Source organism: Apodemus sylvaticus, chromosome 1 (genome assembly GCF_947179515.1).
Source record: "Apodemus sylvaticus chromosome 1, mApoSyl1.1, whole genome shotgun sequence".
Classification (NCBI taxonomy): Eukaryota; Metazoa; Chordata; class Mammalia; order Rodentia; family Muridae; genus Apodemus; species Apodemus sylvaticus.
In genome coordinates, this window is record NC_067472.1 from 86,994,613 (window position 1) to 87,020,202 (window position 25,590).

Below are 25,590 nucleotides of genomic sequence, written 5' to 3' on the forward strand. Positions count from 1 at the left end.
GACACCTGCCACCATTTTGGAAACAGAGAGTCAACTCCCATAAGTTGTCCTCGACCTCCATATGACTCCCAAGACAATCATGGTGTGTGCCCATACACATACACTGTACACACTCACAAAAGCATGACAAAATAATTTTTAATTTAAAAAATAAAAATGGAGATAAGAATGGATCAATTCGCATTCTTCTGCATGCTGACCTCCAATTGATCCAGCACCATTTGTTGAAAAGGCTATCTTTTTTCCACTGGATATTTTTGGCTCCTTTGTCGAAGATCAAGTGACCATAGGTGTGTGGATTCATTTCTGGATCCTCAATTCTATTCCATTGGTCCACTTGTCTGTCACTGTGTCAATACCATGCAGTTTTTAACACTATTGCTCTGTAGTATTGCTTGAAGTCAGGGATACTGATTCCCCCAGAATTTCTTTTGTTGTTGAGAATAGTTTTAGCTATCCTGGGTTTCTTGTTATTCCAGATGAATTTGAGAATTGCTTTTTCTAACTCTGTGAAGAACTGAGTTGGGATTTTGATGGGGATTGCATTGAATCTGTAGATTGCTTTTGGCAAGATGGCCATTTTAACTATATTAATCCTGCCAATCCACGAGCATGGCAGATTTTTCCATTTTCTGAGGTCTTCTTCGATTTCCTTCTTCAGAGCCCTGAAGTTCTTGTCATATAGATCTTTCACTTGTTTGGTTAGAGTCACACCAAGACACTTTATATTGTTTGTGGCTATTTTGAAGGGTGTCATTTCCCTAACTTCTTTCTCAGCCTGCTTACCCTGCTATACCTCTCCTGGGCATATACCCAAAGGATTCCCTGGCATGCAATAAAGACACATGCTCCATTATGTTCATAGCAGCCTTATTTATAATAGCCAGAAGCTGGAAAGAACCCAGATGCCCCTCAAAGGAGGAATGGATTCAGAAAATGTGGTATATTTACACAATGGAATACTACTCAGCAATTAGAAACAATGAATTCACAAAATTTTTAGGCACATGGTTTGATCTGGAAAATATCATCCTAAGTGAGGTAACCCAATCACAAAAGAATACACATGGAATGCAATCTCTGATAAGTGGATATTAATTAGCCCAGAAGCCCTGAATACCCAAGGCACAAATGACTCCCATGAAGAAGTATGGAGAGGGTCCTGATCCTGGAAAGGATCGATCTAGCATTGGAAGGGAATATAAGGACAGAGAAAAAGGAGGGAGGTGACTGGAGAAGGGATGGAGAGAAGAAGGTTTATGGGACATATTGGGAGGGGGGATCCGGGAAAGGGGAAATCATTTGGAATGTAAACAAAGAATACAGAAAATAAAAATATTTTAAAAAAACACTATTGGGAGTGAGAGGAATCAGAATCCATTGTATAGATGAATGACATTGTTAGAGAATAAATTTAATAAAAGCTGTTTTAAAGAATAAAAAAAATTAAAAACAAATAAAAATGTGCTGTGTGGTGGTTGCATATGCCTTTAACCCCAGCACCTGGGCAGCAGAGGCAGGCAGCCCTCTGTGAGCTTGAGGCTAGCCTGATCTACAGAGCTAGTTCTAGGACAGCCAGTCTACACAAAGAGAAATCCTGTCTCAAAAAACCTAATTAACTAACTAATTAATTAAAATAAAGACAAGGGCTGGGGCTGAAGCTCCCTTAGTAGAAGGCTTCCTACTGTGTGGGAAAGTCCTGGGACTCCATTCCTAGCACTGGATAAAGTAGGTGTGGTAACACAGGCCTATAATCCCAACACCAGGAGGTAAAGGCCAGAAGACCACAAATTCAATCATTCTTGACTATATAGAGGCTTCAAGACCATCTTGAGCTACAAGACCCAGACTAAAGATAAGTAAATTAATAATTTAAAATCCATCCATAGCGCTGTCCATAGTGCTGACAGGTTAGCTTTACATCCAAACAACTTCTCAATCCAACAGGTGATATTCTCCCCACCCCTGCAATTCTAGGGACTGAACCCTGCTGCTAGTGACAATAGGACACATCCTCAGGTCCTCAACAACAACAAAGTTAGGTGTGGTGGTCCATGCCGATAATCCCAGAGCTGAGGAACAGGCAGGGTAGAGCCATATTAAGGAAAAAAGAACCAACAACCACAATACCATTATAGCTAATGTTATCATGGCTATCTATAACAACTCAAATATGTTATTTCAACAACTATCAATGCAATGGCCTAAAGAAAGACATCGATGGGTGAGTCTGATGGGGGAGGTGTATGCTAGCCAGATGCAACAAAACCATGTACAGGGGCTGGAGAGATGGCTCAGCGGTTAAGAGCACTGACTGCTCTTCCAGAGATCCTAAGTTCAATTCCCAGCAACCACATGATGGCTCACAACCATCTCTATAGCTACAGTGTATTCATATACATGAATAAATAAATTTAAAAAAAAAACAAAACATGCCCAATAGTCTGAAAAGGGTAAGTGGATTCACAGAAGAGAAATTCATCCTAGGAATTCAATTTCACCATCATGCTGGGGTCAAAATTGCTCTTCAAGACACAAAGAGCACAGCCAGCCACTGAAGCTAAAGAGAAGTAGCCACACACCAGCCAGAGGGGACCAGCTGTAATCTGACGCAAGCACCCGTGCCTCCCTGTGCTTAGCATTCCTTCTGCACAGTTCCATGTCTGACTTTGGGCCACAGGATCTGTGCACCTGTGACAGATATCAGCTGTCAAAGGAGATGCCATCTTCACTGCAGGACTCTCAAATAAACCTGGAACTCATATCTGGGGTCCAGCCTGCATGGGGGAATATCATCTCAAGAGCTCCTTCAGTTTCATTTCAAAGCTTGCAGAAGAGCTAGGTCACACATGCCTCTTCTCTCACACACATACACAGAGCAAATGTATACTACCCAAATGTTACCATATCTTCTTCCCAAGTGTCATCTCTGGAAGATTAATGGGTGCAGCTGCTAAGGTCAAAGATCTTGATGCATGAGCAATTCCCCACAGAAGCTCATGGTTATGTGCCTGCATAAATCACAGAAGAGGGCTAATAAAATGGACTAAACTCGTTGTTATTCATTCTTGAAGATGATTTGAGGATTCAGTTACTCATTTATAAGATTCCAAGAGTGCATAATGCCAATATAGCACTGGGGCTGGGGGTCAATGGCAAATGAGCTAATTTCATTTACCACTTTGGGTGTCTGAATATTTCTGCATTGACTAAATGCCCAGGATTTATTTCGTGATCTCTCCATCATGGAGTATTAGCTGTGCCTACACCTTATTGAATCTAAGATCCTATATGGCTTCAGGAAGAAAATTCAGATTCTGGACTAAAGTGTCACCTCTAGATCACACACAGATGGCCTTCCCCTACCTCAGTGGGGCCCCAGCTATTGAGAAAAGGGAGGGTCATAAACCTCGAGTTAGGGGCTGCCAAAGCCAGCAAGATTAAGAACAGTGGAACGAACAGCCACTAAACCCCCAGTTTCCAAACTCCTCAAAGCCTCAGAGGTCAGCAGTCTGTGGAGCTAAATAACAACCTCCGAGAGTGAGCAGTGCACAGCCTACACACAGCAGGAGCCCACTATATATTCCCATATTCTTCAGCATGATGCCCTTAGGACTCTACTGTCCCCAGGCACGCTTCAGGCTTTCTCCCCATCTCTGCCTTTTCCTTCCACTGAGCCATCAGAACTTGAGGCACAGTTGATATATACTGCTAGTGAGCACCTGGACATGGTTAGTGGTTAGACTCCAGCCTCTCTGGGGTAATTTAACAATAAAAGATCCTTAAGCTATGAACTCCATCCACCACCAGCAATTAGCCTTACAGACAAATATCAGACAAGTATGCAGACACATGAGCAAGGAAATTTTACATAAAATTACAACTTACGGAGTAGACAAAAATAGAATGTTGAATTGCTTACGGTTCAGCAGATTACAATTCAAGTTATACACAGCAATAAAACATAGGTGCATATCATAGAACTATCAAGATTTGTGGAGTAGGATCTCTGTGTGCAGACAAGGGAAGTGATCTGCTGGTAAGAGGAGAGCATGGGTAGAGTATTTAGCACACCTAACTGTAAAACAAAGTAAAATTTTCCATAAGAATAAAAAAATTCTAGGAGGCTAAATCCCAATGAGTGACCGGCATCATTTAATTTTTCCATAGTTAGTACACATCACTAAAACTTGTCACCAAGTTGATGCCGTCAGAACCCACAAGGTGGAAGGAACAAACTAATTCCTCAACATTGTCCTCTGGCCATCACACAGATGCTATGGCACATATGCACACACAAAGCACATGTGCACACTCAGACACACACATTCATACTTGCCATAAATAAGTAAATGTAAAAATGCTTTTAAACGGTAGATAGTGTGGCGGCAGTACATAGCTTAGTCGGTAGAGTCCCTGCCTAGCATTCAAGAAGCCTTAACTTTGGTCTCCAGCTCTGTAGAAAGTCAGGTATGTTGAGACATGCCTGCAATCCCAGCACCCATGAGCGGAAGACAAGAGACTTGAGCCATTCACATCCTTGGCTACATAATGAGTTTGAGACCATCCTGGGCTACATGAGACCCCGTTTAAGGAAGGAGAAAAGAATGAGCGTACACACACGAGAGAGAACAGTTTTAATAAGCTGTGCTGGCCCTCACCAGCCGTGGCCAGGCTCTCCCTGGGACACACTGATGGCCATTCTCCAGGAGCAGAAGCCAGGCTTTTATTTTGCATCACTGTCCTTCTTCATGTGCAACTGGCAGCGTCTGAACATCTTTCTTAAACTGAGAATTGTGGTGTTGGGACTCTAGGTGACAAGTGACAGAAACTGCCCCCTGAAGGATCTGGGTTTAGGTGAACTCAGAGGAAGTTAGAATGTGCAAGGAGAGGTAGCTCAAGTGGATAAATGCTTGTTGCACAAGCAGGAGTACCTGAGTTCCCAGCACCCACATAGAAAGCTCATCATGGTGACACACACACCTACAATGCAGAACTGGGGACACAGAGGCAGGAGAATCCCTGGAACCCGCTGGGCACTCAGTCTAGCCAATGCTGAGCTGCAGGTTCAGGGAGGGACCCTGTCTCAAACATGGAGAGCGATGGAGGAAGACAGCTGACTCTGACCTATAGCCTCCCTGTACACACACACACACACACACACACACACACACACACACACACACACTACACATGAATGAAGCTTGGCGACACTGTACTGGGTGAAGTGAGTCTCTTCAGAACAGGAATGCATGAACCCTCTTAAGCAAAACAGGAGTGTATTACTTTCTCATCGCCAGGACAAACAGCTAACACCAGCAACCTAAGGCTCTGTCTTAGTCAGGTCCTACCACAGTGGTGAAGCACCGTGACCAAAGCAGTCCTGGGAGGAAACAGTTTATCTGGCTCCAACTTCCACACTGTGGTCATCACTGAAGGGAGTCAGGATGGCAACTCCAGCACAGCTGGAACCTGGGGGCCGTGGAGAAGTGCTGATGCTGGCTTACTCCCCATGGTTTGCCCAGTTGCTTTCTTATAGAACCCTGGACTACCAGCCCAGGGATAGCATTGTCCACTATGGGCTGGGCCATCCCCCATCAATCATTAGTTAAGCAAGAGCCCTACAGCCAGATCTTACGGAGGCATTCTCTCAACTGAGGTTCCTTCCTTTCAGATAACTCTAGCTTGTGTCCAGTTGACATATAACTAGTCAGCACAAATTGGAAGAGCTTATTTTGCCTCACGGTTTGAAGTGATGGTGGCAAGAGCTTGAGGCAGCTGGTAGCGTTGCATCAGTCAGGAAGCAGAGAGAGATGAATTCACTTTCTCTTTTTTATTCAGCCCAGGACCCCAGCCCGTTAGATAGTGCTGTGCACACTCAGGGTTGGTCTTCCCACCTCAACTAAACTTCTAGAAACATTCCCCAACATGTACAAGAGGTGTCTCCTGGGTTACCTGAAATCATGTCATGTCCAGAGAGAATAGTCACCGTCACAGTGAGGTTCTTAGAGTAGTGAGATCCATGAACACAGAGAGCAGGTTGGTGGTGGCTAGGGGCTGGGGGTGGACAAGGCAAGGAGGAGTTGGTGCTTATGTGGAAGGTGTCAGAACGGTGGAAAGCTCTGGAAGAAGAGATGGCAGTGCCATGTTCACTATACTCCATGTACCTTTTTTTTTTTTTTTTTTTTTTTTTGGTTTTTTGGATTTTTTTTTTTTTCCGAGACAGGGTTTCTCTGTATAGTCCTGGCTGTCCTGGAACTCACTCTGTAGACCAGGCTGGCCTCGAACTCAGAAATCCACCTGCCTCTGCCTCCCAGAGTGCTGGGATTACAAGCGTGTGCAACCACCACCCAGTGCACTCGATGTACTTAATGCTGGTGTGCGCTACAAATTAGGAGCATGTTGAGTCCCAACAGCACCGCTAACAGTCTCCCAGAGGTGGGAGGGGCGCCGCCCTCTGGAATGGGTGCTCTACATTCACCTGGGAGCTTGCAATTGTCATTTTCTGATTCCCAGACAATTGGAGAGACTGTGTACTATTTAGCACAATGACATGTGGCACTTTGTTAAGTTTTTTATAAAGCACAACTTTGCTTGAAAGGCTTCGTGATGGCACAGTCTAGAACTCTTACAGAGCAGCTCACCTCTGACTACAAATCTACTACTAGAATTTCTCCTACATCCACTGGCTAGAAAAAGTTCACATTGCTGCCTGCAATCATGGAAATCTTGACATAATCTCAATGTCTCAAATAGGAAAATGGTTTGGAAAAGACCAGTTACAAAAGAAAGGGGGATTTTCTCCGCTCTAAGTATTGGGGCCATTCCATATGTTAAGGTTTCAAGTGTATCAAACAGGACACCCAAACAATAGCAAGGGCTGGGGCACTGTCAGTGCAAGGGCTGGGGCACTGTCGGTGCAAGGGCTGGGGCACTGTCAGTGCAAGGGCTGGGGCACTGTCGGTGCAAGGGCTGGACACTGTCGGTGCAAGGGCTGGGGCACTGTCGATGCAAGGGCTGGACACTGTCTTTTCTAAACAATGGGTTTTCCTCTCTGTGTACATGAAATACTGCCTTTTGCTTTCTGTTTGTTTGATTTTCTTTTTGAGGCAGAGTCTCCCTCTTTGCCCCCGCCCTCCAGCCCCAGCTGGTCTTGCTTGAACTTGTGGTCCTCCTGGCTCTATCTCCCAAGTGCTGGGATTACAGATGGGCTTGAAAGGTTATTTGTATATGTGCATGAGTGTGTGTGTAGGCCTGAGGTTGATGCCACATGTCTCTTCAATGGCTCTCTTCTTCTTCCTCCTCCTCCTCCTCATCTTCATCCTCTTCTTCTCTTTTTGAGACAAGGCTTCTCACTGACAATGAATCCCCTCCATCAAGCTAGGGACTGGACGGCCAATGGGCTTCAGAAACCTGCCTCTCATCATCCCGACCAGGGCTGGGATATCAGGCACAGGCCACCATGCCTACCTTTTTATACTATGGAGTCTGTGCATATGAACTCAGGACCACGGCTTGGACAGCAGGCACTTTCACACCTGAGCCATCGCCCCAACCCTCAAATGTATCTTTTATGATAATTTCAAAATAAGCTTTGATTTTTAGAATACTCAAACTCCCCTGTTTTGCAGAGAGTCTATCTCTGGGGTCTGTCTATGAGTGCCAATATTCAACTTCTGACATACCTGCTTTCTCTCTAGTTCACCATGTCACAAGTCCCCATTATGCTTAATGTCATAATCACAGGAGGCCCTTACCAGATAGGCTCTCCAGAAGGCCTGGATCCTGACTGCTGCTTCTTCTTCTGTCAGTAGCAAGGACAGGGGGATTGGTGGCCGCGGGCTGAAAAGCAATAAAATGGTCATAGGCCTATAAGAATCCATCCTTCATCCTGCCAAAGCCTTTGACAATGTAACTGTCTTCCTGATTAAGGGCCTTGTCCATCCCCATTCTTAGAGGGCAAAAATGTCATTTTTGATGAAAAGGTGTACGCCTGAGTTAGCATTTCTTGTTAAGACCAGACCTGGGATTTTTTAAAAATTGTTATCCCTACCCTAAAGTGTGTGTGTGTGTGTGTGTGTGTGTGTGTGTGTGTGTGTATGTGTGTGTGTGTTTCTCTGTGTGTGTAGTATAGTATATTTATATGTGTGCATGTGTACCTATGTGTCCATAAGTGGAAGACAGAGGCTGAAAAATAGTATCTGTCCCTGTAATAACCCACTGTATCTTTTGAAACAGGATCTTAAACTGAACTTGGAACTCCTTGCCCCTTGGCTCAGCTCGCCAAGGGGCACCAGGTAATACCATATTTGCCCTTACACCTATCTCTGGGGGACCTGCTATGATACTTGGCTTTTTACATGGGCTCTAGAGATCTGAACTTGGGTCCTCACACTTGCACACCAAATGTAGAACCAGCTGAGCCATTTTCCTGGCTCCAATCAGTGTGTGTTCTTAAAACAGGGCTAGCCTTTTCTTCCTTTGAAGGACTCAGTTTACATGTTGGCTCTGAAGATGCAACAAACATATCAACACAGACTACACAGACGTGGCACAAGAGACAGAACACTAGCCTTTGTGGGTAGCATTGTAACTTAAGTACACTACAGGCTCTTTCTGCAACAGTATGGAGAAGGGAGTTTAAGTAGCTCATTCCTTTCCTGAAAGCAAAGATACAGAGGTCTCTGAGTGTGCCTCTCTACACTGAGTGTGCCTTTACACCGCGTGAAGCTGCACAGTAGCTTACACCGCAATCATATCATATAAGAGGTGAAAATGTGAAGAGCATAAGCTAAGTCAACCTTAGCTACATGAGCCTCTGAGGCTACATGAACCTCTTAAAACAAAACAATGAAAGTAGAGGCAGGGGGTGGGAGAGTGCTCAGCAGTTGAGCACTAGCCAACCTAGCATGCCCAAGGCCTCAGGTTCAAACCCCAGGACAAAGAAGAAAAGGAAGGGAAGGAAAGAAGGGAGAGAAGGAGGGGGAGGGGAGAAGAAGCAAGAGACGGCCTTGGTACAGTATGTTTGTATGAATAAATGCTTTTAGATTATTCCAAAATAGGAGACATCAAAGTCAGGAAGGCAGTGTAGTTGCTGAGACCCTGTCTGGGGTGCAGTGTTGCAGCCAGCTCTGCCTTTCTGGCTGGCCATCCTCCAAGGGAGAAATGAGGTAGACATTTCTGTAAAGATAATCAGCCCCTGCAAACATGGCTTTGTGAGAAGCTTCCCCTAATGTTCACTTTCCACTTTTAGCCCCATCAGACGGTCTTCTGTTTGTTTGCTGCTCTGGTTTTCCCTTCGTGCCTAATAACTGCTTCTCAGCTGCAATGCTCTGCCCCTGGAGTGCCCTGCTTGCTACATTCTGTGTCTCACCCACCAGTTCTTCCGTTGTCTGTATGCTGACATCAGTGGTGTCTTACTGTCACCTCACACCCCTGAGGAGGCTGCCCTCACTACTTCAAATCAAGTGGCTTCTAAAGACCTTGGCATTTCAAAGGCGACCTTGGTATGGTGGCGGTGATCTCAGAGAATAACAGTGTAATTGTCAACACCCGTTGATAGTTACTGAGCACCTTCTGGCCCCATCCTAACCAGGCCTGTTCCCACGTGCCAGCCAACCTGGCCTTTCAGCTCCTCTCAAAGAGTGCCTCCAAATCTCGAGAGTACCAGGACAGGGTGCTGTAAAGGGTGTTCTCCTCTCAAGCATACCCAGCAGAGGAGTTGCAGGGCCTTACCTCCCAGCCTGTGATCTGCTCACTCAGCCCTATGCCATAGTACAGGGACACATCTGCCCTAAGATGAGGTCATTTTTCTTTAATTTGCTTCAGTGTGCCTGAGGGCTAGTCAAGGCCAGACATATTTTTCTCCTGGTTCACTTTTAGGCCCCCTCTGAGTTGTACCCAAATGTTATTTAAAACATTCTTTGATTTGGTTGGGGTCTAGCTATTATTCTTCCTAATCCTTGGCCCAATTTGGAAACCACTCTGTGTGCTAAAGCCATGGAGCACAACCTGCCCTCATGTTTGTTCCTCTTGGTAACAGCACTTGGAACAAGACAGGCATGCAGTAGGCACTCAATACCCACGAAGGCAGGCCACTGCGATCAGAGAGCCTACAGAAACGATTCGAGCGAGGGAGACCCGATTTTGGTTCATGGCTCCAGAGGGATTTCAGTTCTTAAAGGTGAAGTCCATGGCCATGTGAGTGTGTAGTGGAGAGCCCTCACATCTAAGTTGTTGCAGAAACAGAAAACTAGAATGAAGCCATGCCAAGTGTGACTTTCCAAGTCCCTCCCCAGTTACTTACTCTCATTAGCCAAGCCTGATTCCTAAAGGTTCCAGAGCTTTCCAAACAGCACCACATGAGTGGGATCTAATACTCACACTATGAACCAGTGGGTATATTTCAGACTGAAACCGCAACACAGCCTGGCTGTGGGCTATGAGCTGTGTGGCACATGGCTTCATGAAATGCTCACAACAGAAACAACAGGCTGCTCTGACCTTGTGTTTCAGGCTGAAGAGGCTGAGAGGGAGGAGGAGGAGGAGGAGAAGGAGGAGGAGGAGGAGGAGGAGGAGGAGGAGGAGGAGGAGGAGGAGGCTATGGCAAAGGGAACTTACTCAAGGTCACTGACTACTTCCTATTGAGAGTACAAGCCGTCCAGAAACAAGTGACCAGAGAAGGGAAGAGGCAGCTAACATGGAGGTATGATAACAAACAGAAGAGAACATGGACATTTGCCTAGGAGTTAAAAAAAAAAAAAAAAAAAAAAAAAAAAAAGGAAAGCCATCACACTCTTTCCTTGACCTCACAGCGACAATGCTGTGATTGCCGTCTGTCCCGATCTCCTCAGCATAGTTCTCTGTGAGGATGCTTTAACAAAGCAGACTCTGGCCGCATCTGAAGGGGGATTTGATGGGGTCCTTCTTTTCAGGGTCAATCTTCCCTGCTGTAGGTGTGCTTTGCAGTTCTGATGTGGCAGATGTCAAAGCAACAGTATTCTTGTTGGGGACAGGAGGAAGGGACACCTGCAAAGCTGGAGACACTGGGGCCAGCCCAGCTCAGCAAAGGGCCACAGCCAGTAAAGAGCCCTGGGGCCACTTTGCATCTCAATGCCATGTGCAAAGGGGCAGAATGAGATGTCTAATAGGCCTGTAAGGGCAGTAACATGAGGCCACCTTTAGTGATGTCCCTGGCTTCCATGGCGAGATAATACAGTGCTGTCTCATTGCCTAACAAGAGCAAGTGCCAGAGAGCCAGCGTGTACCAGGCTGGATGAAAAGGATCTACTCAGGCTCAGAAGCGCCTGGGAATTACTTGCTTCAGCCGGCCAGCTTGAAGGGACAGATGCCAAGCCAGGTCCTTCCCTGTCCTGGAATCAGTGCAGCTGGCCTTAGGTCAGATACAAATAAAGGAGCAAACCTCATCACCAGGACCCTAGGGGCAAAAGAGATGAATGTGTCAATCACAGGAGGAGGCTGTGCAGAGAGGCCCCTCAGGGCCGGGGCTGGCAGTCCCAGAGCAGACATTCTATCTGTCGCTCAGTGTCTCCTAGACAACTTGCCTTATTAGCAACGGCGATCAGCATGACTGCCTCCCCTTTCTCTTAACTAGTAGTTAAATGTATTTGCACCCTAAGAATCAATGCTGTGATCCTGAGAGGAGCAGAGACTTGTTTTCCTGACAGTGTGTGTGTGTTGTCGATTTAAAAATGTATTCACGTGCTTTCCTATTCCACCACCTTTTGGCTGCGAAGTAAAACGCTTGTAGGCAGAAAGAAGATACTGCCTACTTACAAACTGGGCAGTGAGAACAGGGTCAGAGAGATGGCTCCGTGGTTAGGACTGTTTATTGCACAATCACAAAAACACAGTTCAAGTGCCATCACTGCATCAAGCCCATTGTCCCGAGCCAGTCTCTGGGGATCCGGCATTCTCTTCCTCTCCTCACATGCACAGGTACACGCACCTGTGTGCGCACGTGCACAGACACGCATACACTCACAGACACACACTAAAAAGATCTAGGAAGGTAGCCCTCATCTCTACCCAGGTGTAAGAATTTCAGAGTCAGGTAGAAAGAAAAAAAAGCTTGCCTTGGATTAAATATTAGATTTTAGATTAAACTTATCCTCCTTTCATTAGGAAAAAGATGAGCTGTTTTCTTGGAACATAAACACAAGAATGGTCCAGATAGAAATCTATTTCCAAACATAGCACAGGCCAAGCTTCCATCAATCATCATAAAGTCTTTTTACGGTCTGGATTGGATGCCATCCACCTACTGTATCTGGCTAGGGGCGGGGCCTCTTCATTAACTGCCTTACTCTCCTACACTCTTCACTGGACACTTACGTTCTGGGGCAAGGGGTGCACATGTGTGGGTATATGTAGAAGGCAGAGGTAGATGTCAGCAGTCTTCCTTAAATGTCTTTAATTGGACTCCACTCAAAAGATACCTGCAGTCCACTGATTCTACTTGGCTGGCTGGCCAGCAGAGCTCTGTCCACACCTCCACAGTACTGGGGTCCCAGGTGTGCACAACTGTACTTAGCTTTTTACCTGGTTACTGGAGATCTGAACTCAGGTCCTCGTACTTGCACAGCAAGCATTTTATAGATGGAGCCATCTCTCCATTCCCCTCATAGTCTTTATTAGGAATGACAGCCACTGAAAGGAATCCAATAGAATTGTCTGTAACTTTACCTCTAGACATATGGCTGACTACCTCTTCAGACTGGATCTTCTAGAATCCATGAGGACCCAGTATTCTGTGACAGGAGGAATTTTGCCAAAGATCCAGGCAGAATGCTAAGGGTGGCCTTCCAGTGCATTTAGAATTCCCCATTAGTCGGCTGTGTTCAGCTTTTGCCCCCTCAGTAATCTCCACCCCAGAAAGTCAACCCATCCGCTGAGCCACTGTCCTGGTTAGATGCAGTTGGGCTGCTCAGTCAACCTCATCACTGAAGCTGTGAGCCCAGAAAACAGTCCACTGAACAGCTCCTTAAAGACAAAGACTAAGAGACTGGATTTGTTTTTCATAAAATACACCCAATTGTGATGTTATTAAGCTCATTTGTAACTATATGATTTTTCTAATGTGACTTAGGAACACTTAACAACCAGACAGCTGTTCAGACTTGTGAGGGTGGGCTCAGGTCAGGTGTGTGGGGAAGTATCAGGCTCCTCCCTCCCAACCCCAAGAAACCATCAGAAGATTGTTGATGCCACTAAGTAGTGAACTCACAGCCTTATGCTTGTTAAAGATGCTCTCCCACTGAGCTGCACTCCGGCCACATCTTTACTTTTCTTTTTAAAATGCCTTGGACATCTTTTTATTCTTACCCAGAATATTATTTTTAAAAACACAGGTCAGTTTAAAGGTTTACAGTGGGCCACTTATAGAGGTACCAAAATATTGAAAAGAAAAGCTGATGATATTGTGATACATGCGCTTTTAAATTAGGTGCATGTAATTAGAACTAAGATGGTTGGTCAGCTACTGTGACTTAGAGGAGCCACAAGTGTAAATAAATGGTGCTTCAGAATTACACATCTGTAATGTGACAGGAAGCTCTCAGTGGCTGCCACTGTGGCCAAGTCGACCATTAGCACTACAGACCCCGTCAGAGCCACTGCCACTCATAATTAGACAAAGCGTAGAGAAGGTGGGCAGGTAACCTTGCCTCCCCATTCTAGGTCCCTGAATTATGGACAAGTTGAGGCAGGAGCTGGGGCAAGAGAGGAAAGGTAAGTTTTATATCCACTAAGAGACTGGAGACTTAGAACTTAAACTTCAATAGGACAAAGCCCAGGAGAAAAAACAAGACCAATTAATAAACAGAATGAGGTCTGGGGCGATGGCTCAGTAGGTAAGCCACTTGCCATTCAACCAGGAAGATGTTACACCGTGCCCATGTAAATCTGGGCACAGTACAGGCACACAACTGTAATCGCAGTATCCTATGGTGAGATGGGAAAAGACAAGAATCCCTGGAAACGTCCAGGCCAGCTGCCCAGCATACATGGTAGCAGTCAGCCAAAAGATCCTGACCTCAACTAAGGTGGAAAATGAGGACCAGTAACTTGTCTTTTGACCTCTATATAGGCACACATTCACCCATGCAAACACACCCATGCAAACACACACACACAAACACATATACACACAAACACTCTCCAAAGCCAGAATGCAGTAAGTCACAGAATTTGACTAAAAAGTACTAAAGGGGGTCTTCCCAGATGGAAGAGGGATTCAGTGATATCAGCCTGTCACAAGACTTATCCTAGAGACAGTAGGACAGTAGGAGCATCAGCAGACCAAAGAAAGAATTCCATCCATTAGTCAAACTGGATGAACCAATTGGATTATTAGGGTTATTTACAGGAGCGTGGGCGACTCGAAGGCAGCTACACTGACAGAAGGGCCCAGCCCAGCCTGGGTGACTCATGAAAAGCTGCATTGATGAAGACACCCATTGTTTTCACCTCACATGTAACACTGGGGAAGGCATCTCAGAACTTCATGAGCCCTGCTAGTCTCCACCTCCACAAGGGACTGTTAATAGCTCTGCCTCCCAAGAGTCCCCCAGTGATTTCCCATGGAATGTTCCAGCTGCTGGTTTAAGTCAGAAATAGTTACATTAAACCCAGAGGGGAGCTTGCACACCAAGACCTCCATGTAGATATCACCTCCACTAACACATGATCCCTCCCTAACTTCCCCAGTTCATGAAACTAACTCTCTCTCTCTCTCTCTCTCTCTCTCTCTCTCTCTTCCTGGCCATGAGAAGGGTAAGTTAAGTGAGTGTCAAAATAAGCTTCTTTGTGACATGTCCTTGTATATATCACTATTTAAGTTTGCTGCTACCTCCTCACTTCCCTATCCATCCGTCCTCCCATCACTGTTCCCACTCCTGCCCCACAGAATCCCTTTTCTGCTTTCACAGTACTTTGATTCAAATGCAAGCTGCTTCCATAGGCTCATATGTTCGAGTACCTGGTCCCCAAGTAGTGAAACCATCTGAGAAATCCATGGACTCTTTAGGAGAGTGTGTCATGATAAATGGAGTGGATGACTAGGAGTGGTCATTGAGACTTTATAGCCAGGTCCTGCCTTCTGTTCATTGCTCTGCTTCCTGAGTATGGTTGCAATGTGAGCGGCCAGCTTCCTGCTTCTGCAGGTGGCTATGTCTTTCCCATGTTGTGTACAAGTTTTCCCTAAGATAAAATCCACCATTAAGGACAGTTCATTAAGACACTGGCTATTCTAAGATGAACAGCCTGCATGAATGCTCCGAAAGCTCAGCAATTAAACAGTTCACTGGCACCAGGAAGTCCCTAAAACTGACCAGATCTAGTAAGACCCTCCCTCCCCAAGTCCATATGAACAGTAAGGACTGCTGAGAGACATTCTCAGATCAACTGAAGTGCCTAGAAGTGGCTCAGACTCAGCCAAGTTGCCTGGAAGCAGCAGAGACCAGCCAAGCTCTTTGGATGAGGCTCAGACCAACTGAGCTTCTTGAAAGAGACACCTCTAAGCCACTGACCAGCCTGCAGGGTGTGCAGTGTGCTCTGCGTTTCCAACCTTTGTGAACTGTTACCCATGCTAAGGTAGCCTTTGGTGATACAGTTGTCTTCGAGTTGTTTCTGCTCCTATAACTAACCCCAGTAAAACTCACCAGTCTCCCAGTCAGACTTTGGTGATGTTTTTACTTTCTCATCTGTCATCAGTTTCCTACGGCGAGTAGATGTTTGCCCATGTCACTCTAGGAATGAGTGTTACAAAAAAGTATCACAATAATCATGATGGACTGTGTCCCTCTGGAAATGCATCAACCCTTTTTGTTGTTTTTGTCAGAAGATTTTATCACATAAACAAGAAACTAAGGCACATGCCATGTGTGTATGTGTGTGGTCTATGTATGTATATTTAGACCCAGATTCCACATATAAGAGAAGTCATGTGCTAGTCTGTCTTTGAGATGAGTGGTTTTGCTCAGGTACACAGTCCTACTATGAACACTGCTTAAGCACAGGCTGAAAGCAACAGGCCAAATGGCCATGGACTGGAAGGTATACTGTGAACCAGACTAAAGCTTTCCCCTTTATAAGCCTCTAACATTTGCTACAGTCCTGGGGGACTTATCAACACTGTGCCCTGAAGATCTCAACATACAGCCAGGCAGAAGCAGCGCTCTCCTTTAATCATACAGGACTTGGGGGGCAGGGGCTGCTGGATCTCTGTGAATTCAAGACCAGTCTGGTTTACACAGGGATGTTCCAGGACATCCAGGGCTACACAGAGAAACCCTGTCTCTTAAAACAACAACAAGAGATCTCTACATTAAATCCCTAGACCCTGGAATGTAATTTCTCTCATGGCACAAGGGACTGCAGATGATGGGGGAGATGATTGGGGACTACCCAGAAGGCTCAATTTTACAGCCACTTAGGAGGAGAAGGCAGGTGAAGCACTGGGCAGAAGTAAGAGATGCAGGCAAAGGACTGACCTGCAGAAGCTTGGAATCGAGGCAAGACTCTTCCCTCAGCCCCTAGAAGGCACTGAACTGATTTGCCAACTGGATCCTCCAAATTCATAAAAGAACTGTGTATGATGACTTTAAGTTACTGAGTTTACAGTGACTCTGAAGCAGCCAGCGGCAATGAATACACGGCGCCATGTGTCCTGGAAAGGTGACCACCTGATCATCAAACACCCGGGGACAGGAGGCCACTCTGGGGATTTGCACAAATCAGTGTGGCCCAAACCCCCAAAGCAGCTTCGCTTTCTGCCTCCCTCAGAAGACAAATGAAATAGCAAGGAGCGAAGATGGCAGACTGTCCCCTCGGACTCCTGCGTTGGTGATGATGGAGACAGAAATATACTCTCTATAAGACAAAATTCATTGAAAGGCTTTTTTTTTTTCCTATCAAGAGGATAAGACCACAAAATGTCTGCCCACCCATCATGTAGTTATAAGCACCAGAAGCAAGTGTGCAAGAATCCCTGGGCCACCTTGAAAGCGCCAGTGTTCCCAGACCCACTGTTAACTCCATTGCAGAGACAGTCATGCTGCCAGGACTTGTCCTCAGATGCCACAGAGACAATTCTGTTTTCACCTCAGTTTGTGGTCATAAGATACCTTTCATCATCAAAGTATGGTGGGGTTTCTTCTTTTTTATTTATTTTGTCCAAAGATAGAATTTGGCTGAAAAATATACTTTACCCAAAGCAACCTTTTCTTTTCTAACACAACAGTGGCTTCACTGAAGGCATCAGTTTTAATGATGTCTTTCAGGAGTCTTCTCCCCTGAGACCTGAGACCAGAGGGCAGCGGACCCTTTTGTTCCTAGCTCAATTCGCTATTTCTTTTTTCCTAATGACTCTGACTGAATCTCAGGGCAATACTTTTTGGCTGAAGAAAAAATCGTAATGTTTCCTAGTCTGATAACTTTGTTGCCTCTGCCTGCCTGGTTGAGTTAGGGCTTTCTGCTATATGCTTCAAGAGGATGGGTCTGGGCTCTGTGGAGGGTAAGGCCAGCAGAAGACATGGGATATAACACACCCACTGAAAGGCAGGGAAGAGGCCCCTTCCTCACACTCCAGCCCACAGTGGACCTCAGCTCTGCTACCCAATGTAGATCCTCCTGTAGAGGATCTGGGCATCCCTGCTCTGTGCTGCACAGCTCTCAGCTCCTCCCGGAAGCAGGATCACACCTCACACTGAGGATGCATTAGCAAGTGGACTGTGAGCAGTAGTGTTTGCCACTGTATGGCTCAGCCATTGCTTTCTTCATCTATGAGGCCAAGGAAGGGGACTGCCCCTTCATCCAAGGTCCCAGGATGAAATGAAATATAGAACAGAGCCCACATGACAAGCATCCAGCATGAAAGAGTGAATGGTAAGCCTGTGATGTACAACACTGAAATGTGGGGCTATTTGTTACCATGACAGAACCTAGAGAAAGCTGACTGTTACAGAGTACTGCTGGGTATGTGGCAGTATCATGAAAGAGAATGTATCAGTAAAGTGCTCTCATCTACAAGTACCAGAAATTAAGCTCAAAATGGCTGAAGGAAAAGGGGTGGGAAAAGAGTTTTACCTGTTTATTTAACTTCAAAAGAACAGCATTGGCTTTAAACATAGACAGATAATAAGTAAGTAAGTAAGCAAGAAAGTAAATACTCAGATTCTTACTATGTCCCAGGCCTACTTTCTATCAGACACAATTTTGTTATCTGATTGCTTTTAGCAACTCAAGAATCGTCACTCCAGAGACACATATCTAAGCCTGGGGCTGGAGCTCATTGGCAGAGCACTGGTCTAGCACATCTAAGGCCCTCTGTTTGATCCCCAGAGCTACAAAAACAAAGCAAAGATCTAAGTATAGTGGAAAGGAAAGTCCTACCTGATGAAAAGTCTTGAGATTATGTCAGACTGAATGGCTTAGATAGCAAGCGTGGCAGGCAGGGATTCCTGGTGATTGGTCAGCCCAGCCCCATCCTCAGCTGAGCGAGCACTAGCTCACTAGAGTACATGGACTGAGAAACATGGCAAGTTAAGTGCCCATAAGCAGGAAAATCAAAGCAGAAGAGCCTTACATTTTAATATAATTTACGTTGTATTATAACTATGGAAAATCATAAGTATCCAACAGAAGTGAAAACAGAGCAAAGCCTTCCGATTTCCATCTGTGCCTGACCCGGAGCAAGAGTTCAGGCAAGCCTTTGAGCACAGGTAAGACCACCACTGCTACTCAGAGGAAGCCGCCCGGAACCCTCAGGACACAGGAACCAAGAAGCAGCCTGGGACAAGAGCCTTCTGATTTCCATCTGTGCCAGCAGCTGATCCTGTGTCACAGTGCTACATACACACAAATACCACCAGGAGAGAGCTGGTCTCCCAGGAATGCGGACAAACCTGCAAGCACAGGTAAGACCACCACTTCTCTTCAAATTCCTAGCCCAAGAGGGACCCTCCCAGAGCCATCAGGACACAGGAACCAAAGAACAGCTGGGGACAGGATCCTTCTGGTTCCCGTCTGCAGCTCAGAGCTGACCCCATGCCACAACTCTCCATACCTAAATTCCTCCCAGAGAGAACTGGTCTTCCAGGAGTACTGACATAGAAGCTTGCAGGAGAGATAAGCCACAGTCAGAGACAGCAAGGCCAGCTAACACGAGATAACCAGATAGTGAAAGGCAAGGGCAAAAACATAAACAATAGAAACCAAGGGTATTTGGCATCATCAGAACCTAGTTCTCCTACCACAATGAGCCCTGGTTGTCCCAACACACCAGAAAAGCAAGACTGTTTTAAAATCACATCTCATGAGTATGATAGAGGACCTTAAGAAGGACAAAAACAACTCCCTTAAAGAAATATAAAAGAACACAGGTAAACAGGGAAAAGCCCTTAAAGAGGAAACATAAAAAAATCCCTTAAATAATTACAGGAAAACACAACCAAACAGGTGAAGAAACTGAACAAAATCATCTAGGATCTAAAAATGGAAATAGAAAAAATAAAGAAATCACAAAGGGAGACAACTCTGGAGATAGAATACCTAGGAAAGAGATCAGGAGTCATAGATGCAAGCATCGCCAACAGAATACAAGAGATAGAAGAGAGAATCTCAGGTGCAGAAAGACACCATAGAAAACATTGACACAACAGTTTAAGAAAATGCAAAATGCAAAAATCTCCTAATCCAAACATCCAGGAAATCCAGGACACAATGAGAGGACCTAAGGATCATAGGTATAGAAGAGAGGGAAGATTTCCAACTTATAGGGCCAGTAAATATCTTCAACAAAATTATAGAAGAAAACTTCCCTAACCTAAAGAAAGAGATGCATATAAATATTCAAGAAGCCTACAGAACTCTAAAACAGATTGGACCAGAAAAGAAATTTCTCCTATCACATAATAGTCAAAACACCAAATGCACTAAATAAAGAATATTAAAAGCAGTAAGGAAAAAAGGTCAAGTAACATATAAAGGCAGCCCTGGCAGAATTATACCAGACTTCTCACCAGAGACCATGAAAGCTAGAAGATCCTGGGCAGATCTCATACAGACCCTAAGAGAACACAAATGCCAGCCCAGACTACTATACCCAGCAAAACTCTCAATTACCATAGATGGAGAAACTTAAGATATTCCATGACAAAACTAAATTTACACAATATCTTTACACAAATCCAGCTCTACAAAGGATAATAAATGGAAAATGCCAACGCAAGGAGAGAAATTACACCCTAGAAAAAAAGCAAGGAAGTAATCTTTCAACAAACCATAAAGTAGATAGCCACACAAACATAATTCTACCTCTAACAACAAAAATAACAGGAAGTATCAATCACTATTCCTTAATATCTCTTAACATCAATGGACTCAATTCCCCAATAAAAAGACATAGACTAACAGACTAGATATGCAAACTAGATATGCATATAGATATGCACCATGTATATTGGTGCATACAGGAAATGCACCTCAGTGTCAAAGACAAATACTACCTCAGAGTAAAGGGCTGGAAAACAATTTTCCAAGAAAATGGTCTCAAGAAACAAGCTAGAGTAGCCATTCTAATATCAGATAAAATTGACTTTCAACCAAAAGTCATCAAAAAAGATTAGGAAGGACACTTCATACTCATCAACGGAAAAATCTACCAAGAAGAGCTCTCAAGTCTGAACAGCTATGCTTCAAATGCAATGGCACCCACATTCATAAAAGAAACTTTACTAAAGCTCAAAGCACACATTGCACCTCAAACAATAATAGTGGGAGACTTCAACACCCCACTCTCATCAATGGACAGATCATGGAAACACAAACTAAACAGAGACACATTGAAACTAACAGAAGTTATGGACCAGATGGATTTAACAGATATCTATAGAACATTTCACCCTAAAACAAAAGAATATACCTTCTTCTCAGCACCTCATGGTACCTTCTCTAAAACTGACCACAAAACACACCTCAACAGATATATAATAAGACTGAAATAATCCCATGCCTCCTATCAGATCACTACGGATGAAGGCTGGTCTTCAATAACAAAAACAACAGAAAGCCCATATACACATAGAAAATGAACAATGCTACTCAATGATAAATTTTTTGTTTTGTTTGGGGTTTTTTGAGATAGGGTTTCTCTGTATAGCCCTGGTTGTCCTGAAACTCACTCTATAGACCAGGCTGGCCTCGAACTTAGAAATCTGCCTGCCTCCCAAGTGTTGGGATAAAAGGCATGCACCACTACTGCCCAACTACTCAATTATAACTTGGTCAAGGAAGAAATAATGAAAGAAATTAAAAACATTTTTGAATTTAATGAAAATGAAGGTACAACATACCCAAATTTATGAGACACAATGAAAGCAACGCTAAGAGGAAAACTCACAGCTCTGAGTGCCTCCAAAAAGAAACTGGAGAGAGCATACACTAGCAGCTTAACAGCACACCTGAAAACTCTAGAACAAAAAGAAACAAATATACCCAAGGAGAGTAGACAGCAGGAAATAATCAAACTCGGCTGAAATCAACCATGTACAAACGAACAGAACTATACAAAAAGAATCAACAAAACCAGGAGCTGGTTCTTTAAGAAAATCAACAAGATAAATAAACTCTTAGCCAGACTAACCAGAGGGCACATAGAGAGTATCCAAATTAACAAAATCAGAAATGAAAAGGGAGCTATAACAACAGAAACTGTGAAAATTCAAAAAATCTCCATATCCTACTACAAAAGCCTATACTCAAAACAACTGGGAAATCTGGATGAAATGGACAATTTTCTAGATAGATACCAAATACCAAAGTTAAATCAGGATCAAATAAACCCTCTAAACAGTCCCATAACCCCTAAAGAAATAGAAGCAGTCGTTAAAAGTCTCCCAACCAAAAAAAAGCTCAGGACCAGGTGTGCTTAGTGCAGAATACCAATGCTCTTCAAAACATTACACAAAACAGAAACAGAAGGAGCACTACCCAAATTGTTCTATGAAGCCACAGTTAGGCTGATACCAAAACCTCACAAAGACCCAACAAAGAAAGAGAACTTCAGACTGATTTCCCTTATGAATATCGATGCAAAAATACTCAATAAAATTCTCGCAATCTGAATCCAAGAACACATCAGAATAATCACTCACCACAATCAAGTAGCTTCATTCCAGGGATTCAGGGATGGTTCGATAAATGGAAATCCATCACTGTAATCCACTACATAAACAAATTCAAAAAAACCCACATCATAATTTCATTAGATGCTGAAAAAGCATTTGACAAAATTCAATATCCCTTCATGTTAAAAGTCTTGGAAAGATCAGGAATTGAAGGCCCATACCTAAACATAGTAAAGCAATATACAGCAAACCAGTAGGCAACATCAAACTAAATGGAGAGAAACTTGAAGCAATCCCACTGAATCAGGGACCAGACAAGGCTATCCCCTCTCTCCCTATCTATTCAATATAGTACTTGAAGTTCTAGCTAGAGCAATCAGACAATAAAAGGAGGTCAAAGGGATACAAATTGGAAAGGAAGAAGTCAGAATATCACTATTTGCAGATGATATGATAGTCTACTTAAGTGACCCGAAAACCACCACCAGAGAACTCCTACAGCTGATAAACAATTTCAGCTATGTGACTGGATATAAAATTAACCCAAACAAATCAGTAGCCTTCCTATACTCAAAAGATAAACAGGCTGAGAAAGAAATTAGGGAAACAACACCCATCACAATAGTCACAAACAATATAAAGTATTTGGTGTGACTCTAACCAAATAAGTGAAAAATATGTATGACAAGAATTTCAAATCTCTAAAGAAAGAAATTGATGAAGACCTCAGAAGATGGAAAGATCTCCCACGCTCATGAATTGGCAGGATTAATATAATATAAATGGCCACCTTGCCTAAAGCAATCTATAGATTCAATGCAACCCCTATCAAAATTCCAACTCAATTCTCAAATTCATTTGGAATAGTGTAAAATTATTCTCAACAATAAAAGAACTTTTGGGGGTATCAGCATCCCTGACCTCAAACTGTACTACAGAGGAATAGTGATAGAAACTGCATGGTATTTTGGTACAGTGACAGGCAGATAGATCAATGGAATAGAATTGAAGACACAGAAATGAACCCACACACCTATGATCACTTGATCTTTGACAAAGAAGCTAAAACCATCCAGGGAGGGAAAGCCAGCATTTTCAACAAATGGTGCTGATTCAACTGGAGGTCAGCATGTAGAATAATGGAACATGGCCTGTTTTTATGTCCCTGTATAAAGCTCAAGTCCAAGTGGATCAAGGACCTCCACATAAAACTAGATACACTGAATGTAATAGAAGAGAAAGTAGGGAAAAGCCTTGAACACTTGGGTACAGGGGAAAGGTACAGAACATCAGTGGCTTACCCTGTAAGATCAAGAATTGACAAATGGGGCATTGGGCAGTGGTGGCACACGCCTGTAATCCCAGCACTTGGGAGGCAGAGGCAGGTGGATTTCTGAGTTTGAGGCCAGCCTGGTCTACAGAGTGAGTTCCAGGACAGCCAGGGCTACACAGAGAAACCCTGTCTCGAAAAAACCAAATCCAAAAAAACAAAAAATAATAATTGACAAATGGGACCTCATAAAATTGCAAAGCTTCTATAAGGAAAAGGACACTGTCAATAGGACAAAATGGCAACCAACAGATTGGGAAAAGATCTTTACCAATAGTACATCTGATAGAAGGCTAATATCCAATATATACAAAGAACTCAAGAAGTTAGACTCCAGAGAACCAAATAACCCTATTTAAAAAAAATGGGGAACAGAGCTAAACAGAGAATTCTCAACTGAGGAAACTTGAAGGGCTGAGAAACACTTAAAGAAATGTTCAACATCCTTAGTTATCAGGGAAATGTAAATGAAAACAACCCTAAGATTCCACCTCATACCAGTCAGAATGACTAAGATGAAGAACTCAGGTGACAGCAGATACTGGCAAGGATGTAGAAAAAGAACACTCCTCCATTGCTGGTGGGATTGCAAGCTGGTACAACCACTCTGGAAATCAGTCTGGGGTTCTTCAGAATATTGAACATAGTTCTACCTGAAGACACAGATATACCACTCCTGGGCATATACCTAGAAGATGCTCCAACATGTAATAAGGACACATGCTCCACTATGTTCATAGCAGCCATATTTATAATAGCCAGAAGCTGGAAACAACCCAGATGTCTCTCAACAGAAGAATGGATACAAAAAATACGGTACATTTATACTACTCAGCTATTAAAAACAAGTCTTCATGAATTTGCAGGCAAATGGATGAAACTTGAGAATATCATCCTGAGGGAGGTGACTCAGTCACAAAGAAACAAACATGGTATGTACTTACTGATAAGTAGACATTAGCCAAAAAGTTCAGAATACCCAAGATTCAATTCACAGACTATATGAAGCCTAAGAAAAAGGAAGAACAAAATGTGAATGTTTCAGTGCTTTTTAGAAGAGTGAACAAAATATTCACAGGAGGAAATAAGGAGACAAAGTGTGGAGCAGAGAATGAAGGCCAGGAAAGGCCATCCAGAGGCTGCCCCACCTGGGATCCATCCTCTATATGACCACCAAACCTGGACATTACTTTGGATGCCAGGAAAAGTTCTTGCTGACAGAAGCCTGATATGGCTGTCTCCTGAGAGGCTCTGACAGAGCCTGACAAATACATAGGTGGAAGCTCGCAGCCAACCATTGGACTGAGCTCAGGGGTCCCTGATGGAGGAGTTGGAGAAGGGACTGAAGGAGCTGAGGGGGTTTGCAGCCCCATGGAGGGAGCAACAGTGTCAACAAGCCAGAGCCCCTGGAGCTCCCGGGGACTGGACCACCAACCAAAGAACACACATGGAGGGACCTATGGTGCTGGCCACATATGACGGCAGAGGATGGCTTTGTTGGAGATCAGTGGGAGGAGAGGCCCTTGGGCCTGAGGTTGTTCGATGTCCCAGTGTAGGGAATGCCAGGCTGGGAAGACAGGTGTGGGAGGGTGGGGGAGCACCCTCATAGCAGCAGGAGAGGGGGAGAGGATAAGGGGTTTATGAAGGGGAGACCTGGAAAGGGGAAAACATTTGAAATCTAAAGAAATAAAATATCCAATCAAAAAGAAAAAAGAAAAAAACAGTAAAAAGAAAAGACAAGTGTTTTTTATGCAACTTTGTTTTGCAACGTTCCTTTGAGACAAGGTTTTAAACCTCCTATGTAGCTATGGAGTAACCAAGGACTCTGCATTTCTGATCCTCCTGCCTCCACCTCTGGAGTGCTAAGATGTTAGGCATGTACCACCAAACCCTGTTTGTGCAGTGCTAGAGACTGCATCCTTCATGTACGCTAGGCAACCCCTCTAGCAACTGAGCCTCGGCCTCAGGCCTGGTCTGCATTCTTCAAGTAATTCTTTGCTGGAGGAAAATTGAAGTCACCCTTGGTAAAATGCAGCATTGTTCTCAAAGACTCCTGAGGTCTGCAGTGACTTAATCCTGCAGCAGTCCTTGCCATGGGATATTTCCTTTCCCTGC

The 25,590-nt window shown here is 44.2% G+C and overlaps 1 protein-coding gene across 2 annotated transcripts in view; it reads right to left on the reverse strand.

The window, feature by feature from the left end:
* Iqck (IQ motif containing K) overlaps positions 1-25,590 on the reverse strand; it is a 129,671-nt gene that overhangs the window by 48,341 nt on the left and 55,740 nt on the right. Inside the window, exon 7 of one of the 2 annotated variants that reach the window (XM_052200458.1) lies at positions 7,758-7,842. The exons of the other annotated variant lie outside the window; for it this stretch is intronic. Within the exon in view, the coding sequence (XP_052056418.1) occupies positions 7,758-7,842 (85 nt within the window). The remainder of the gene's footprint in view (positions 1-7,757; positions 7,843-25,590) is intronic. 2 annotated transcript variants of the gene reach the window in all.